Source organism: Rhinoderma darwinii, chromosome 6 (assembly GCF_050947455.1).
Source record: "Rhinoderma darwinii isolate aRhiDar2 chromosome 6, aRhiDar2.hap1, whole genome shotgun sequence".
Taxonomy (NCBI): domain Eukaryota; kingdom Metazoa; phylum Chordata; class Amphibia; order Anura; family Rhinodermatidae; genus Rhinoderma; species Rhinoderma darwinii.
In genome coordinates this window covers 112,077,635-112,095,679 of record NC_134692.1, presented here as the reverse complement: position 1 = coordinate 112,095,679, position 18,045 = coordinate 112,077,635, and the positions used below count along the sequence as shown (strand labels likewise).

Genomic DNA, 18,045 nt, shown 5'->3' with positions numbered 1-18,045 from the left:
ACTGGAGAGAAGCCGTCGGATCACGTGATTACACAGGACCGACCGAGGCTGACAGCAGCAGATAACCGTAGGCCTACCCGCCGCGCATGCGCAGGAGATTGCCAATAGCCGGGCTTGTCAGGCGGAAGGAGAAAATGTTAACCGTATGACGCTAGGTAAGATGGCGGCACCCTCGGGAGCTTCAAGTGGACCGAAACAAGGTAATTATGTTTACCGAGTACATAAGCGGGTGTTATGTTGGTGACCGGCTCTCTTAAGAACGAAGCAGAGAGCGAACGTCAGTACAGTTCGCCTTCTTCCTGTAAAGTGGAGGTGAGCAGCAGATATGGGGACTTCTGGATGCTGGCACCCGGCTCAGAAGTATTTATAGCTTATTTCTGGTATCCAGCTCCTGGGTATTGTACGTGGCAGCTGGTACTGCCCATGTGTACATTATAGTATGGGGCATGTGGGTCACTCATACAAATAAGTGTTGTATGTCGCCATATGTGACCAGTGTATTGTGAAGATTCTACATCGTATAGGGTCAGCAACCTTTGGCAGTCCAGCTGTTGTGAAACTACAACTCCCAGCATGCCCTTAACTGCCTTTGGTTGAAATAATAAAGCATGTTGCTGTAATGGCCTTCTGGGAGTTGCAGTTTCACAACAGCTGGAGTGCTGATTATTTCTGACCCTTGGTTTATAGATGTAACACCGTAATATCAGGTTATAGTCATTCTGCTTCTAGTGTAAGCAGTGCCAGAAACCTTGTTCATTTATACACTGCTTGTAGTAATGATGTGGCGATGTATACATGTACCCGGGTCTATATATACAGTGCTAGTCGTAATGGCATGTACACGCGTCTATATATACAGTGCTCGTAGTAATGACATGCACCCGGGTCTATATATACAGTGCTAGTAGTAATGACATGTACCCGGTCTATATACAGTGCTTGTAGTAATGGCATGTACACTGGTCTATATATATATAGTGCTAGTAGTAATGGCATGTACCCGGGTCTATATATATAGTGCTAGTAGTAATGACATGTACCCGGGTCTATATATACAGTGATTGTAGTAATGACATGTACCCGGGTCTATATATATATAGTGCTAGTAGTAATGGCATGTACCCGGGTCTATATATATAGTGCTAGTAGTAATGACATGTACCCGGTCTATATATACAGTGCTCGTAGTAATGGCATGTACACTGGTCTATATATACACAGTGATTGTAGTAATGACATGTACCCGGTCTGTATATACAGTGCTCGTAGTAATGACATGCACCCGGGTCTATATATACAGTGCTTGTAGTAATGACATGTACCCGGGTCTATATATACAGTGCTAGTCGTAATGGCATGTACACGCGTCTATATATACAGTGCTCGTAGTAATGACATGCACCCGGGTCTATATATATAGTGCTAGTAGTAATGACATGTACCCGGTCTATATATACAGTGCTCGTAGTAATGGCATGTACACTGGTCTATATATACACAGTGATTGTAGTAATGACATGTACCCGGGTCTATATATACAGTGCTTGTAGTAATGACATGTACCCGGGTCTATATATACATTGCTCGTAGTAATGGCATGTACCCGGGTCTATATATACAGTGCTTGTAGTAATGACATGTACCCGGGTCTATATATACAGTGCTTGTAGTCATGACATGTACCCGGGTCTATATATACAGTGCTAGTAGTAATGGCATGTACCCGGTCTATATATACAGTGCTCGTAGTAATGGCATGTACACTGGTCTATATATACACAGTGATTGTAGTAATGACATGTACCCGGGTCTATATATACAGTGCTTGTAGTAATGACATGTACCCGGGTCTATATATACATTGCTCGTAGTAATGGCATGTACCCGGGTCTATATATACATTGCTCGTAGTAATGACATGTACCCGGTCTATATATACACAGTGATTATAGTAATGGCATGTACCCGGGTCTATATATACAGTGCTTGTAGTAATGACATGTACCCGGGTCTATATATACAGTGCTTGTAGTAATGGCATGTACCCGGTCTATATATACACAGTGCTTGTAGTAATGACATGTACCCGGTCTATATATATAGTGCTAGTAGTAATGACATGTACCCGGGTCTATATATATAGTGCTAGTAGTAATGGCATGTACCCGGTCTATATATACAGTGCTAGTAGTAATGGCATGTACCCGGGTCTATATATACAGTGCTTGTAGTAATGACATGTACCCGGGTCTATATATACAGTGCTAGTAGTAATGGCATGTACCCGGGTCTATATATACAGTGCTTGTAGTAATGACATGTACCCGGTCTGTATATACAGTGCTCGTAGTAATGACATGTACCCGGGTCTATATATACACAGTGATTGTAGTAATGGCATGTACCCGGTCTATATATACAGTGCTCGTAGTAATGGCATGTACACTGGTCTATATATACAGTGCTTGTAGTAATGGCATGTACACTGGTCTATATATATAGTGCTAGTAGTAATGGCATGTACCCGGTCTATATATACAGTGCTTGTAGTAATGGCATGTACACTGGTCTATATATATGGTGCTAGTAGTAATGGCATGTACCCGGTCTATATATACAGTGCTAGTAGTAATGACATGTACCCGGGTCTATATATACAGTGCTCGTAGTAATGACATGTACCCGGGTCTATATATACACAGTGATTATAGTAATGGCATGTACCCGGGTCTATATATACACAGTGATTATAGTAATGACATGTACCCGGGTCTATATATACAGTGCTTGTAGTAATGACATGTACCCGGGTCTATATATACAGTGCTTGTAGTAATGGCATGTACCCGGTCTATATATACACAGTGCTTGTAGTAATGACATGTACCCGGTCTATATATAGTGCTAGTAGTAATGACATGTACCCGGGTCTATATATATAGTGCTAGTAGTAATGGCATGTACCCGGTCTATATATACAGTGCTAGTAGTAATGGCATGTACCCGGGTCTATATATACAGTGCTTGTAGTAATGACATGTACCCGGGTCTATATATACAGTGCTAGTAGTAATGGCATGTACCCGGGTCTATATATACAGTGCTTGTAGTAATGACATGTACCCGGTCTGTATATACAGTGCTCGTAGTAATGACATGTACCCGGGTCTATATATACACAGTGATTGTAGTAATGGCATGTACCCGGTCTATATATACAGTGCTCGTAGTAATGGCATGTACACTGGTCTATATATACAGTGCTTGTAGTAATGGCATGTACACTGGTCTATATATATAGTGCTAGTAGTAATGGCATGTACCCGGTCTATATATACAGTGCTTGTAGTAATGGCATGTACACTGGTCTATATATATGGTGCTAGTAGTAATGGCATGTACCCGGTCTATATATACAGTGCTAGTAGTAATGACATGTACCCGGGTCTATATATACAGTGCTCGTAGTAATGACATGTACCCGGGTCTATATATACACAGTGATTATAGTAATGGCATGTACCCGGGTCTATATATACACAGTGATTATAGTAATGGCATGTACCCGGGTCTATATATACAGTGCTTGTAGTAATGACATGTACCCGGGTCTATATATACAGTGCTAGTAGTAATGACATGTACCCGGGTCTATATATACACAGTGATTATAGTAATGGCATGTACCCGGGTCTATATATACACAGTGATTATAGTAATGGCATGTACCCGGGTCTATATATACAGTGCTTGTAGTAATGACATGTACCCGGGTCTATATATACAGTGCTAGTAGTAATGACATGTACCCGGTCTGTATATACAGTGCTTGTAGTAATGACATGTACCCGGTCTGTATATACAGTGCTCGTAGTAATGACATGTACCCGGTCTGTATATACAGTGCTTGTAGTAATGGCATGTACCCGGGTCTATATATAGTGCTAGTAGTAATGGCATGTACCCGGGTCTATATATACAGTGCTCGTAGTAATGACATGTACCCGGTCTGTATATACAGTGCTTGTAGTAATGGCATGTACCCGGGTCTATATATACACAGTGATTGTAGTAATGGCATGTACCCGGTCTATATATACAGTGCTCGTAGTAATGACATGTACCCGGGTCTATATATACACAGTGATTATAGTAATGACATGTACCCGGGTCTATATATACAGTGATTGTAGTAATGACATGTACCCGGGTCTATATATACACAGTGCTTGTAGTAATGACATGTACCCGGGTCTATATATACACAGTGATTGTAGTAATGACATGTACCCGCCATACTGTACTATGCCTAAGTGCCAGGATCTAGTGACATAAATGATGTCCCTGAATTATTCCAATTAGTATCCTGTCCCTTCACTGCGCACACAATAAATCTGCACCGCTGTTCCACACTTCCGTGTCCACAAATAAGTGTAGCTCCAATAGTGTCAACCTAGAATTACTGATAATATTGGGCCAACCATATAGCACAATATAGTACCCATCACATAAGTTTACGCAGATTAGTTACTGCTACAATGGCCTTAGAAATGTGACCATTAGAGTGAAGTGATAGCCATATTTCCCCTATAATAAAACCTGCTTATCTCCTTGGTAGTCAGCAGACACCTATATATTATATGGTATGTATTCCTAGGCTGGTGAAGATAAATAGGGCAGTAAGGATTATATCTGTGTTGTGTTGCAGAACTTTCTCACAAAATCATAGAGGCTGGGTAGCCAGGAGGCCGCGAGGTGCATGTAGTTCCCCAGCTATCCTTCTGGCTACAGCCCCATAACCAATCCTAGTCAGTGGGGTCCGGGTGTTGAGACCACCTCCATGACTGAAACGAAGGTGCTGATGCGCCAAGGTGAGTGCCCTTCATGTTCGACTGTGATTGGCGCTCCCTGTAAAGCTGAAGACGGCTCACATAAACGTTCTATGTGAGCTGTCTTCAGCCTAACAAGGAGCGCCAATCGCAGCCGAAGGTGACATCAAAAGCTTGCAGAAAGTGCCGATATTCTTATAAGGGCCTGTTCACATCACCGTTCATTTCCGTTCCGGGGTTCCGTCCGAGGTTTCTGTCGGGTGAACCCCACAACGGAAAGTGAAAGCACAGCTTCCTTTTCAGTCACCATTGAGCCTGTCCCTCCTCCCCTGTTCCGTTTGTACACTTCTAGACACTGTTTCTATTAGTGCCGATGCGGCTATAATCACAGGACTTGCAAGTCCCCTTTACAGATGCACAGATGGCTAGTCATTCTCTGTTTGAGTAAGGCTTCGTTCACATCTGCGTTGGGGTCCCGCTCTGACGTTCCGTTGGAGGTTTCCGTCAGAACGGGACCCTGAACAGACACAAACTGACCACTACACTATTGCTTCTGGCAAAACGACAGATCCGGTGCACAACAGACACAAATGGAAACCATGGGCACCAGATCAGTCACCATTGAACGTCAGAATGGGACCCCAACGCAGATGTGAACGAAGCATGCTTCACCCCTCCACCATGCTCTGTAAATGTACTGCGCTGGAAGCCAGCTTTTAAGGCGCTGTGATCGATGATCAGGGAAAGGGGCGGCTGTAGCTGACAGCTGCTGCCCCGTGACAACTGGGAAACGCCAATCTTGTCTATTTTACCCCTGTGATGCTGTGATCACTATTGATTGTGGCATAACTCTCTTTGCCCCTTGATCATTAGTCCCTTCAGTAGCAATCACTGGGGCTGACAAATTTAAGGGACAGCCTTGCGCCTAACAATTGCCCTTAGAGCTGTCCTTAGTTTATCCCTGTTAGGGTATGTGCACACACACTAATTACGTCCGTAATTGACGGACGTATTTCGGCCGCAAGTCCCGGACCGAACACAGTGCAGGGAGCCGGGCTCCTAGCATCATACTTATGTACGATGCTAGGAGTCCCTGCCTCTCCGTGGAACTACTGTCCCGTACTGAAAACATGATTACAGTACGGGACTGTTGTCCCGCAGCAAGGCAGGGACTCCTAGCATCGTACATAAGTATGATGCTAGGAGCCCGGCTCCCTGCACTGAGTTCGGTCCGGTACTTGCGGCCGAAATACGTCCGTCAATTACGGACGTAATTAGTGTGTGTGAACATACCCTTAAGTGTATACCTAAAGTAAGGGCTCAGATGAGCGTGTATCTCGTCCGTGTGACGGCCGTTAAAACAATGAACTCATGTATTTCAATGGGGCCGTACACACGACCGTTGTTTCAACGGAGCGTGTGAAGGGTCTGTGAAAAAATAGGACATGTCCTATTTTTCTGCGTGTCATGCATCCCTCGAAAGACTCCAGTCTATGGAGGATCCGTGACAACGCGTCCCGCACGGGTGCACCTTGGACATGAAAAAATTCAGTTTTTCAAGTCGACGGTTAGCTGCGCTCATCTGAACGTAGCCTAAGCCATGATAACTGCCTGTGCATTTTATATGCTCAGGCAGTAATGTATTAGAATACATAAATATTCCAGTGCATTATAAGAAAAAAAACATAATTTCAAAGTAAAAGTCCACTTGTGGGAAAAAAACATTAAATAACGTTTATTAACTTTTTTTTTGTTAATTATTTTTAGTAAACCTAAAAAAATACATAAACCATGTATCCTCTTAATTGTTACAACCCAAACAATAAATTTAGAGAGAACCTGTAACTAGGTCATATAATGCAAACTCTTTATCTGACCTGAAGCCTGCTGTCCCCCTGAATCCAGCGCATTTTTCTTTTGTTTTTAGGCCCCCATTCCTGAGATATACCCCCCTCACATTTTGTTGGTGCCCTATATGCTAATTCCTTGTTAGCCAACATACTCTAGGGGAGGAGCCAACTTCACACCCTCTGATGCTGTCCAATCCGCGCACAGCAGCTTCAGATCCACTCTGAGGTCTTCATCTAGCCGGCCGTTTTTACGGGCTATGCTCCCATTATAAAGTACAAACCAATAAAATACCAACAGACAGAATTCAATACAAAATAGTGCTCAAAGAGCTAGTAAACTGTAAAGCATCGTTGCTGACTAAATTGTATGCACTATATTGGATCCTGAGTGAAAACCAAGATATACTTGGTGCATCGATCAACAATTAACATGAGAATAAACCAAGAAAATATGATCGACTTCAGCACATAGTTTTTGAAAAGTTGTACAAATTTTTATTAAATAACAGACATGAGACAATTAAAAATAGAACAGGGGATGAGTCACACAACAATAAGACGTCAAAATCAGTAAAAAATCAGGTATGTATATAGTGTCACCGTGTATATGTTAGTTTGTAACAGCAGAAGTGAAACAGGCATATGATAAGATCAAGAAATAATGTTCAATTGAGATCAGGGCTGATTAGAGCCAAGTAGGTCCAAAGACGACAAAAGTATGGTCATAATGACTGATAATGGGAACGAGATCTATATAAGAGCAAAAAGGTAAGTACGGATCCCAAATATATAGTAGTACCATATCTCAGATAAATCAAAAGGAATGTAGTCTAAGGAGATACAGCACTGGTAAAGATAACGATCACTATGTAACACACAGAGGGTAAATACAAATCGCAAATATACAGCGATCCCAAAACTCAGTTCGATTTGAGGTCAATGGATGACCAAAAATAATAAGCACGGTCAAACAACAACTGCTGAACAGGACAAAAGATAGAGAACATACCGGTGGACATGATGTAAAAGGAGACGTCTGAACCCTGGGTTCAGGGTTCAGACGTCTCCTTTTACATCATGTCCACCGGTATGTTCTCTATCTTTTGTCCTGTTCAGCAGTTGTTGTTTGACCGTGCTTATTATTTTTGATCATCCATTGACCTCAAATCGAACTGAGTTTTGGGATCGCTGTATATTTGCGATTTGTATTTACCCTCTGTGTGTTACATAGTGATCGTTATCTTTACCAGTGCTGTATCTCCTTAGACTACATTCCTTTTGATTTATCTGAGATATGGTACTACTATATATTTGGGATCCGTACTTACCTTTTTGCTCTTATATAGATCTCGTTCCCATTATCAGTCATTATGACCATACTTTTGTCGTCTTTGGACCTACTTGGCTCTAATCAGCCCTGATCTCAATTGAACATTATTTCTTGATCTTATCATATGCCTGTTTCACTTCTGCTGTTACAAACTAACATATACACGGTGACACTATATACATACCTGATTTTTTACTGATTTTGACGTCTTATTGTTGTGTGACTCATCCCCTGTTCTATTTTTAATTGTCTCATGTCTGTTATTTAATAAAAATTTGTACAACTTTTCAAAAACTATGTGCTGAAGTCGATCATATTTTCTTGGTTTATTCCCATTATAAAGTATAGGAGCACGTTCCGGAAAATAGGACGTCTTATTTTTTCAGCTGGTTTCTACAACACGGACACTCTCCCGTAGGCATATTGGAAGTTGTCCGTCGGCCATAGAAATGAATGGGCCCGTAATTACGGGCGATTTTACGGTCGTGTGCATGGAGCCTAAAGGGAATAAATCGAGTACGTATAATCCTTTATGCATATTTTTGCCAGTGCTTGCACCTCGCATTACATGGATTTGTTCTGAAATGTTCACAATCTTCGTTATTAGAAGGGTAACACGTCTGCTGTTTTGCAGGGTTAATTGTGACTAGAAGATTTCAATGATCCTTTTGAAGACCTGGCTTCTTTATTTGACTGACTGACATTGTGTGCACAACGGCCATGGAGGAGGATGTAAAGTTAGAAAGTGCCAACAGTGAGAGCAACTCGGGAGCGAAATTAGACCGCAACATATCAGTCAGTGAATTTTCCTGCAGTTGTTGTTATGATATCCTGGTGAATCCCACCACCCTGAACTGCGGCCACAGCTTCTGCAGACATTGCCTTGCCATGTGGTGGGTGTCTTCAAAGAAGACGGAGTGTCCTGAATGTCGTGACAAGTGGGAAGGATTTCCCAAAGTGAACATACTACTTAGGTAAGTCCAGGTGATGGCTACTAAACGTCATTTCATTCAATTTTTTTTGTACGTTCATTGTAGATTTTTACTTTTTTGTTTTGGAGTCAAGTTCTCCATTTTCCCAAGTAAATATATTCTGAAATTGCAGTACAAACTAAATGAATCATCAATAAAGAAACAGCAAGACTATGGTGGTAATCTCTGCTCTTATATATCAGTTATTGCTGAGTTGTCCTACAAATCCCATTGACCTAATCTAATTGCACATTGACATTAAGACGTTCTGCTAGAAACTGCAACTCTGCAAAAAAGTTTCAGGACCAGGTCAATGTCCATCCCAGCACTGCACTAAAAAAAAAATCTATGTGGACACAAAGCCCAGACAGTAACCAGACACTGTACAAGTTCATATAAGGACAAAGGGTCACAAATGAAAGGGGTATCCAGGTTATTAAAAGAGATGGCCTAGCCTTAGGACAGGCCATCAATATACAATCGGGGGTCCAACCGTCTGCGCCTTCGCCGATCAGCTGTTTGAATTTACAAATGTCATCCACATGGCTGGTATTGTAATCCATTGCAGATTTACCGCTCTGAAAATCCTCAGCATATCCGTCCTGTGTGCAGATGGCTTTACAGAAGATATTTCATCTTGGAACTTCTCCTCAAAAAATGCCAAGCTACCCCTAGGGCACCACAGTGCTCCTTTAAAAAAAAAAACAAACGTAGCTGTCTTTGATCCTCCTACATGGAGGGTCTTTGTGGCCATATTGTATATTGGTTTCTCCCATGATGATGGCATTATGGATTGTTAGCTGTACCTGCAACAACAGAGTTCATCCATAGAACCAGTTTTGTGGATGACCTTTTTCCCGAACACGCATTATATTCTTGTTTGGCCAAGACGCCTACTTCAGGCAAATGGGGACACCATATGGGTTTTGGTTTTGCACATTTATCTTTGCCCAAACTGAAGGATGTACTATTTTTAGTGTATTTTTAAACCAGGGACTTTCCTCTGCTACAATGTTTAATACTTCAAAAACCGCGGATTGTTTGGAAATGAATGGAGGCCTGAGCTTCTGGACCAGCGTGATCTTCTGACATGACCAAATATTTATTTTGTTTGGATTTAGTCGTTTGTTTTTTAAGGGGTCTTATGAAACCAAGAATAATCGTTGTTCTACAACTTTCTAAAATACTATGGGGCAATTTTAGTAATACTGTCTTAAATTTGTACAGTTTAGAACTAGACTAGATGCATCAATTTTATCAGTTTCTCATGCTGGATGATAGGTTTGGCATATCTTTAGACACTACTGTCAAAACTTTTTACCATCTATTGGTTGGCTTACCTTAGGCCACTTATTTTTTTTGCCCAAATTTGGTGCAACGCTACCTTTTTCACTAAGGCACGCCCCCTAGTCGGGCCTGTTGCCCTACCCCTATGTGATTTAACTCCCTGCCATTTTCAGATCATTGGATGTAAACAAAAATATATTCCTCTTCTGATCACAGAGGCTGAAAATCATACAGACCTATTCCTGCTCTCAGCTGTAAAGTCTGGGCAGTCCTCTGTGCGCTAAACAGCCTGTAATCCAAACTGATACATTGTGGCAAACTTTCAGAGATTACTTAGGGCTAGTTCACACAGTTTTATTTGGCGCTGTTTTTGACATGGAAACTGTCGGAAACCACAACAAAAACGGCCGAAATCGGCTCTTATTGATTTCAATGGGAGGTGTTGACTTTTTTTTTTTTCTCCCCGCAAGCAGAAAAAAACAGCGACTTGCTCTTTTTTTTCCTGCGGTTCCATCTCTGACCTCCCATTAGGAGGCAGAGAAAGTGTTTTTCGCAATGTTTTTTGACCGCAGCGCTCATTGGCTGAAAAACACCGCAAAGAAATTGCAGGCAGTGTAAAATCTGCTTTGAAATTCCTGAAGGACCTTTGAGGCAGATTTTTCTGCCTGCAAAAACTCTGAACATACTGGATACAATTGTATCTACTTCTCAGCTGAAAGAAGGATTAGGTATGTAAGGGTCTGTTCACATCAGCGTTGCCTTTCCGTTGGGGGTTTCCGTCAGGTTAACCCCTCAACGGAAAGGCAAGCGGAAACCTTCGCTTCCATTTCCCTCACCATTGATTTGAATGGTGACGGAAACGTTGTTAATGGTTTCCGTGGGTTAGCGTTGACAGGGTTCCGTTGTTTTGACGGAAACCAATAGCACAGTCGACTGCGCTATTGATTCCGTCAAAACAACGGAGCACTGTCAACAGTGACCAATGGAGACCATTAACATTTCCGTCACAGTTGAGATCAATGGTGAGGGAAATGGAAGCTAAGGTTTCCGTTTGCCTTTCCATTGAGGGTTTAACCTGATGGAAACCTCTGACGGAGCCCCTCAATGGAAGGGCAACGCTGATGTGAACAGACCCTAAAAAAGAATATCTCTTCACTGACAGCAAAAAAAAAGGTTTTAAAAATGGTGAGGAATTTAATAAAAAAATTGTAAAGTTGCAGGTCTAAAAAAGAAACAGGCCATCGACATGCCTGCACATAAGATGTGGAACTTGTACCTACTCTATATTCTAATAGATTGGATACTTCTACTACACTGCCAGCACCATTATACTACACCATTCTCCTGCTATTTATCTAATGTGGTTTATCTAGTCCTTTGCATTAGATGCCTCCCATTATAAGCCTCTGTGTTCTGGAAACTAGAGACTCACTGAGCCAGGGAATAAACCTGCACAGGCATAAAGAAGCCCTCCAGCAAAATTATTTTTTGGGCCTATATAGTGCAGCATTGTCTATTAAAGAATAATGAAGAGGCTCCTGTGTTTGACTTGTGTATACCGGTTTTAGTTGATGTGCCAGTTATGGGTTGTCTGCCATCATGTAGCCTACAATTCTCATGAGGCTTTGCCAAGGGCAGAGAATCTCATCACACTGCACTTGCTCTGCTCTGAGTCCTATCTAAGTGCAGCAAGTGATAGATCAGTGACCTAAAACTTCTGTACTCGCACTAAAGAGTATCCGTGTATCCCTATGTGATGCAGCTTCAGCCTGGCTCCTTTTTCCTCCTGCTAGTGATTTCTGTCCGTTTTTTACACAGCGGTCAGTGAGAAACAGCATCCCATAGAAATACAATGGACTCTGCACACAGCACTTATAGATAGTTTAGACAGTTAGTGCAAGTCAGAGGAGTTCCATAACTAATGCAGCTAATCATTGTTTGGACTCTCCTATTATTTGACTGCGCCACTGCTCCCTTATATAGGGCAGAAATGATCTATTCAGCAGCACTACATGCAGCGGAGATGGATGAGAACCGGTGGGTTCTCAGAGCTGCCAGGAGAGATTTCATTGGTGATGTTATCCTGTAGTTCACAGGAAGTCAGCCACACACGGGAGAGTGTCCTCCTGTCTACACATCAGAGCAGGGTCTATTCTGGTGGTCAGACTGAGATCACATGACACAGCTGCCCATAATGAAAGAGTTCAAAATGTATAGATGCAACTGAGCTGGGAAGAAACAAATGATCCTTCTAGAGTATTGCTTGTCAGTTAGCGTTATATGTGCAAAAAATAAATAAATGTTTCTTTAACCCCCTTCCCGACATTTGACATATCCATACGCCAAGGTCAATAGTGACCGCAGCATTTAAATAGTTAGAAGGGGTCGCTCCCCTCTTTCTAACAGCTCATCGTGCCCCCCGCAACGCAATCGCGGGGGGGCAATGGTTGCTATGGCTGCTGGTGAGAGTGAAATGGGAGCGGGATATAGATTCTTTGCCCAAAGAGGAGTGGGAGGAGATTTTAGCGTCATCGTACCATCTATCTCTCAGTATGGCACAGAGGAGATCACAACTCTTCTTGATAAATCGAGTGTACAGAACCCCTTGGGTGTTAAAACAGATGGGGCTCAGGTCGGATGCTAAATGTCCTAGGTGTACGGAGGAGAAGGCAGACATATATCATATGTTCTGGACATGTGCGGCTTTGTGGAACTTATGGGGCGAGGTAATAGACGTGATAAAAAAGGTATATGGTAGGGAATTGGCGGCAGATCCAAAGGTATTGCTGTTGGGGTTTGTGGGAGAACTGGGGAGTGACGGATTGGAGTGTTTGGCAATAGCAAAAATTTTATATCGGACTAGGAAGTGTATCGCCAAACACTGGTTGGATGTGGACCCTCCTGTGCAAAGGGAAATTGTGGGAATGCTAAATCATACCATTCTGATAGTGTATAAAATATTTCCGAAAAGGGGCAATATGAGGAAATTTGATAAGCAGGGGGGAAGATGGTTGGCCTGCCCTGGTGTGGTATCGTCTGAACTGAGCAGAATCAGTACACAAGTGTTATAAGGGACCATTTGCTGCCACACTGGGAGCAAGCACGGGAGGAAAAGATGGGTCCTGCTAATGAAAATGTTCTTGTATCCAGTGTCCCTGTTAGAAATGCGGATGGGGGGCTGTGCAGGGGCTGAGGGGGGGGGGGGGGGCGAGGGAATGTTGGGGCTTTTTATGGCATGCTGGAAATGTTGTATATGATGCTGCTACAGTTGTTATCTGACTGTCAATGTCTTATTGTTCTTGTTAATAAAAATTGGATTGATTTAAGAAAATATAGTTTGTAATTGCATTGAGAATTGGCTCAAGGACCGTATCCAGAGTTGTGGTCAATGATTCCTACTCTGAATAGTCCCTGGTTATAAGTGGTGTACCCCAGGGTTCAGTGCTGGGACCACTATTATTCCACTTATTTACTAATGATATAGAGGATGGGATTAATATCACTATTTCTATTTTTGCAGAAGACATCAAGCTATGTAATATATTTCACTCTATGGAAGATGTTCGTGAATTGCAAGCGGATTTAAACAAACTAAGTGTTTGGGTATCCAGTTGGCAAATTAAGTTTAATGTAGATAAATGTAAAGTTATGCATCTGGGTACCAACAACCTGCATGCATCATATGTCCTAGGGGGAACTACAATGGCGGATTCACTTGTTGAGAAGGATCTGGGTGTACTTGTAGATCATAAACTAAATAACAGCACAATGTCAATCAGCTGCTTCTAAGGCCAGCAAGATATTGTCGTGTATTAAAAGAGGCATGGACTCGGGGACAGGGATATAATATTACCACTTTACAAAGCATTAGTGAGGCCTCATCTAGAATATGCAGTTCAGTTCTGGGCATCCAGTTCATAGAAAGGATGCCCTGGAGTTGGAAAAAATACAAAGAAGAGCAATGAAGCTAATAAGGGGCATGGAGAATCTAAGTTATGAGGAAAGATTAAAAGAATTAAACTTATTTAGCCTTGAAAAGAGACGACTAAGGGGGGACATGATTAATTTATATTAATGGCACATACAAAAAATATGGTGAAATCCTGTTCCATGTAAAACCCCCTCAAAAAACAAGGGGGCACTCCCTCCGTCTGGAGAAAAAAGGTTCAACCAGCAGAGGCGACAAGCCTTCTTTACTGTGAGAACTGTGAATCTATGGAATAGTCACCGTCACAGCAGGGACAGTAGATGGCTTTAAAAAAGGGTTAGATAATTTCCTAGAACTAATAAATATCAGCTCCTATGTCAATGTGTAGAATTTTTGTTTCACCCCTTCCCTTTTTCCCATCCCTTGGTTGAACTTGATGGACATGTCTTTTTCAGCCGTACTAACTATGTAACCATGTATGCAGTTTGTATTGTGAAATCTGGTGGCGGATCTTCTTTCAGGCCTCATGCACACGACCGTATTTTTTCCCACCCGTAAATACTGGCGTAAATACGGGTCCGGTGTCACACGTACTCCACCCGTTTTGCACCAGTATTTACGAACCCGTGCCCGTAAATATGGGTCCGGTGTCACACGTATTCCACCCGTATTTACGAGCACGTTTTTGGCGGCAAAGTAGCACTGCACTAATCGGCAGCCCCTTCTCTCTATCAGTGCAGGATAGAGAGAAGGGACAGCCTTTTCTGTAATAAAAGTTAAAGAAATTCATACTTACCCGGCCGTTGTCTTGGTGACGCGTCCCTCTCTTCACATCCAGCCCGACATCCCTGGATGACGCGGCAGTCCATGTGACCGCTGCAGCCTGTGATTGACCTGTGATTGGCTGCAGCGGTCACATGGCCTGAAACGTCATCCAGGACGTCGGGCCGGATGTCGAGAGGGACGCGTCACCAAGGCAACGGGCGGGAGACCGGACTGGAGGAAGCAGGAAGTTGTCGGTAAGTATGAACATCTTTTATTTTTTACAGGTTTATACTGATCGGTAGTCACTGTCCAGGGTGCTGAAAGAGTTACTGCCGACCAGTTAACTCTTTCAGCTCCCTGGACAGTGACTATTTACTGACGTCGCTTAGCAACGCTGCCGTAATGACGGGTGCACACATGTAGCCACCCGTCATTACGAGAGCTCCATAGACTTCTATGGACTGTCCGTGCCGTTATTACGGCCTGAAATAGGACATGTTCTATCTTTTTCAACGGCACGGGCACCTTCCCGTGAGAAAACGGGAAGGCACCCGTCGCCAATAGAAGTCTATGAGCCCGTTATTACGGGTCGTAATTACGACCCGTAATAACGGGAGTTTTTACGGTCGTGTGCATGAGGCCTAACTCTGTATTCTAGAATGTTTTTTGTTGTCTCTGCATATAGCTTAGTTTTTTTTGTCAGTGGCTATGAAGCAAATTACAACAATTTGCATGACCTTCAGCAACTCTAAGCGAGACTGAACCTATGTTTGAATAATATGTGATAGCGTGTGAAAATCGTAACTGTGGATATGTTCATTTTCTTCCGATTTTTTTTAGATAATGTATAGACCAGATAACCGATTATAAAACCACTACTGTAATGTATAGCGTTACATTGTATTGCTTGTAACAAGCTTTTTGTTGACCTTCTTTTTCAGGGATGTCATTGAAAAACTATTTCCTGATACCATAAAAGAAAAATATGAGGATCTTGAGCAGAACAGTGGAATTGCAAAGGCCCTGCAGGCCTTCAATAAGTATGGGAATGAACAGAATCAATCATCTTCCAGGGAAGGGCGGGCTAACCAACAGAGGGGTGGAGGTGGCTTCTTCTCAGGGGTGCTGACTGCATTAACCGGAGTTGCAGTAAGTGATCCCCTGATATAACACCTTCTTTTGTAATGTACCTTCCCATCTTATTGCGTGTGTACAAAGTCCATGCAGAGCTGTCATCTTGTAAGCTCCCAAGAGGATCATTAGAGAAAAAAAAAACGGCCCTCCCAAAATTAGATTACATTTACATGGGTCATCTAAAGATTAAGGCCCTGTTCACATAGAGTTTTTTACAGTGGCAAAAAACGGCCGAAATTGATTTCAATGAGAGGTGGAGGCTTTTTTTTTTTTTTTTTTTTTTCCGCAAGCAATGAAAACGCTTGCGGTAAAAAGGTGCCATGCCCTGTCTTGAGGCGTTTCCGCCTCAAAAACCCCATTGAAATCAATGGGAGACGGAAATTGACACGTTGTTTGGCAAAAAATGCTCGCGGTTATTCCAACCTTCTGTTGAAGAGAGAGCTAAAAAAAAACGCGGCAAAATATCACGTCAAATGCGTGTGGCGCAAAACCACTTAAAAAAACTGGAGCTGATTTTTCCAGGCAGAATTTTTTGCCTGCAAAATCTGTGTGAACATATCCTAAGGATGTATTCACAAGTGCAGGTTTTGATCAGGTTTTTTTAATCCAAAACCAGGAGTGGATTGAAATAAGCGAAGTAGAATCTGTCCTTTATACTTTCTTTTCCGCTCTAATCCACACCTAGTTTTGACTTCAAACATGGCCTAAAAATAACCTGATCGAAACCTGCGCGTTTGAATGCACCCTAAAGGCTGTGTAGTGGTTCAGAGCGCACAAGATCCAGTAGGTGCACGAATAGGGTCCCAACCCAATTACGTAGTAAAGAAATATTCGGCACACAAAGTGATGATTTTAGCAAATCTTTCGGTTTTATTTTATCAAAAATTGAGGCCAGAGGTTTAGTGCGACGTTTCGCACTTACAGCGCCATAAGAAAGCAGTAAACTGCTACTAATTTACGCAGCGCCAACGACCGGATGAACCAGACACCAGGAGGTACAAGTGCCTGATGAAGGTCTAATATACGACCGAAACGTTGCACTAAACCTCTGGCATCAATTTTTGATCAAATAAAACCGAAAGATTTGCTAAAATCATCACTTTGTGTGCCGAATATTTCTTTACTCCACCCTAAAGGCTGTTAATGATGATGAATATTGTACTGGCCTAAATGTCAGAGAGCCTGTCCTGTTTGGATATTTTAAGAACACTGTAAACCTAATGGTCCGTTTTTTTTATATGGAAAGAATACTGCAAATCACAGCCTCCGATTTGTGTACGTTTAAAACAAAGAATCTCATAGGAATAGTTATTCTCCCGTGTTTTCTTGAAATGTTCTGTCATTCTTTATGCCTCAGGTGGTGTTACTGGTTTATCACTGGAGCAGTCGAGAATCTGAACATGACCTCTTGGTCCACAAACCAGTGTCTAAATGGACCCCTGAAGAGGTAGTCCTTTGGCTTGAACAGTTGGGTCCATGGGCGTCACATTACAAAGATAGATTTTTATCAGGACGCGTTAATGGAAGGTGAGAACATGAAAAAGTGAAATCCTAAATGAATACGTTCACTAGCCGTATGGCAAGTATCTATTATCTTCCTGTATGTTCAATTACGGTCCTGCTCTGCCCAAGTGGCTGCATCCACGGCACCTTACAAATATGGTGGAAAAAAGGAACCTGTGTAATTACTCCACTCCCTCTGCCCCATCTCCTACTTGTCTGTAGGTTAAGATCAGAAGTTTATTCTAAATGCACTGGAGCAATAATACAAAAAAAGATTGTTGCAAAAGTGCATAAAGTTGACTTGCAATTGCATGCACATCGTTTGCTTGGAACTCCAAGCGAGCTGCTGCTTTTACAGTCAGCGCCTACAACTTATGTAAACTGCCTTAAAGGCTATGGAAACCTTTTTGGATCCTTTTTTTATTTTCATTGCGTTGCACGCTCATTT

The 18,045-nt window shown here is 42.3% G+C and overlaps 1 protein-coding gene across 3 annotated transcripts in view; it reads left to right on the top strand.

Moving 5' to 3' along the window:
- Positions 1-18,045, top strand: part of BFAR (bifunctional apoptosis regulator) — a 95,020-nt gene that overhangs the window by 56,219 nt on the left and 20,756 nt on the right. For 2 of the 3 annotated variants that reach the window (XM_075830123.1, XM_075830120.1), the window contains exons 1-4: positions 106-200; positions 8,644-8,983; positions 15,902-16,109; positions 17,452-17,621. In XM_075830123.1, the coding sequence (XP_075686238.1) occupies positions 8,730-8,983; positions 15,902-16,109; positions 17,452-17,621 (632 nt within the window). In that variant the 5' untranslated portion in view covers positions 106-200; positions 8,644-8,729. Of the gene's footprint in view, positions 1-105; positions 201-8,643; positions 8,984-15,901; positions 16,110-17,451; positions 17,622-18,045 lie in introns of those variants that run through there. The other variant, XM_075830122.1, reaches the window with a different exon arrangement.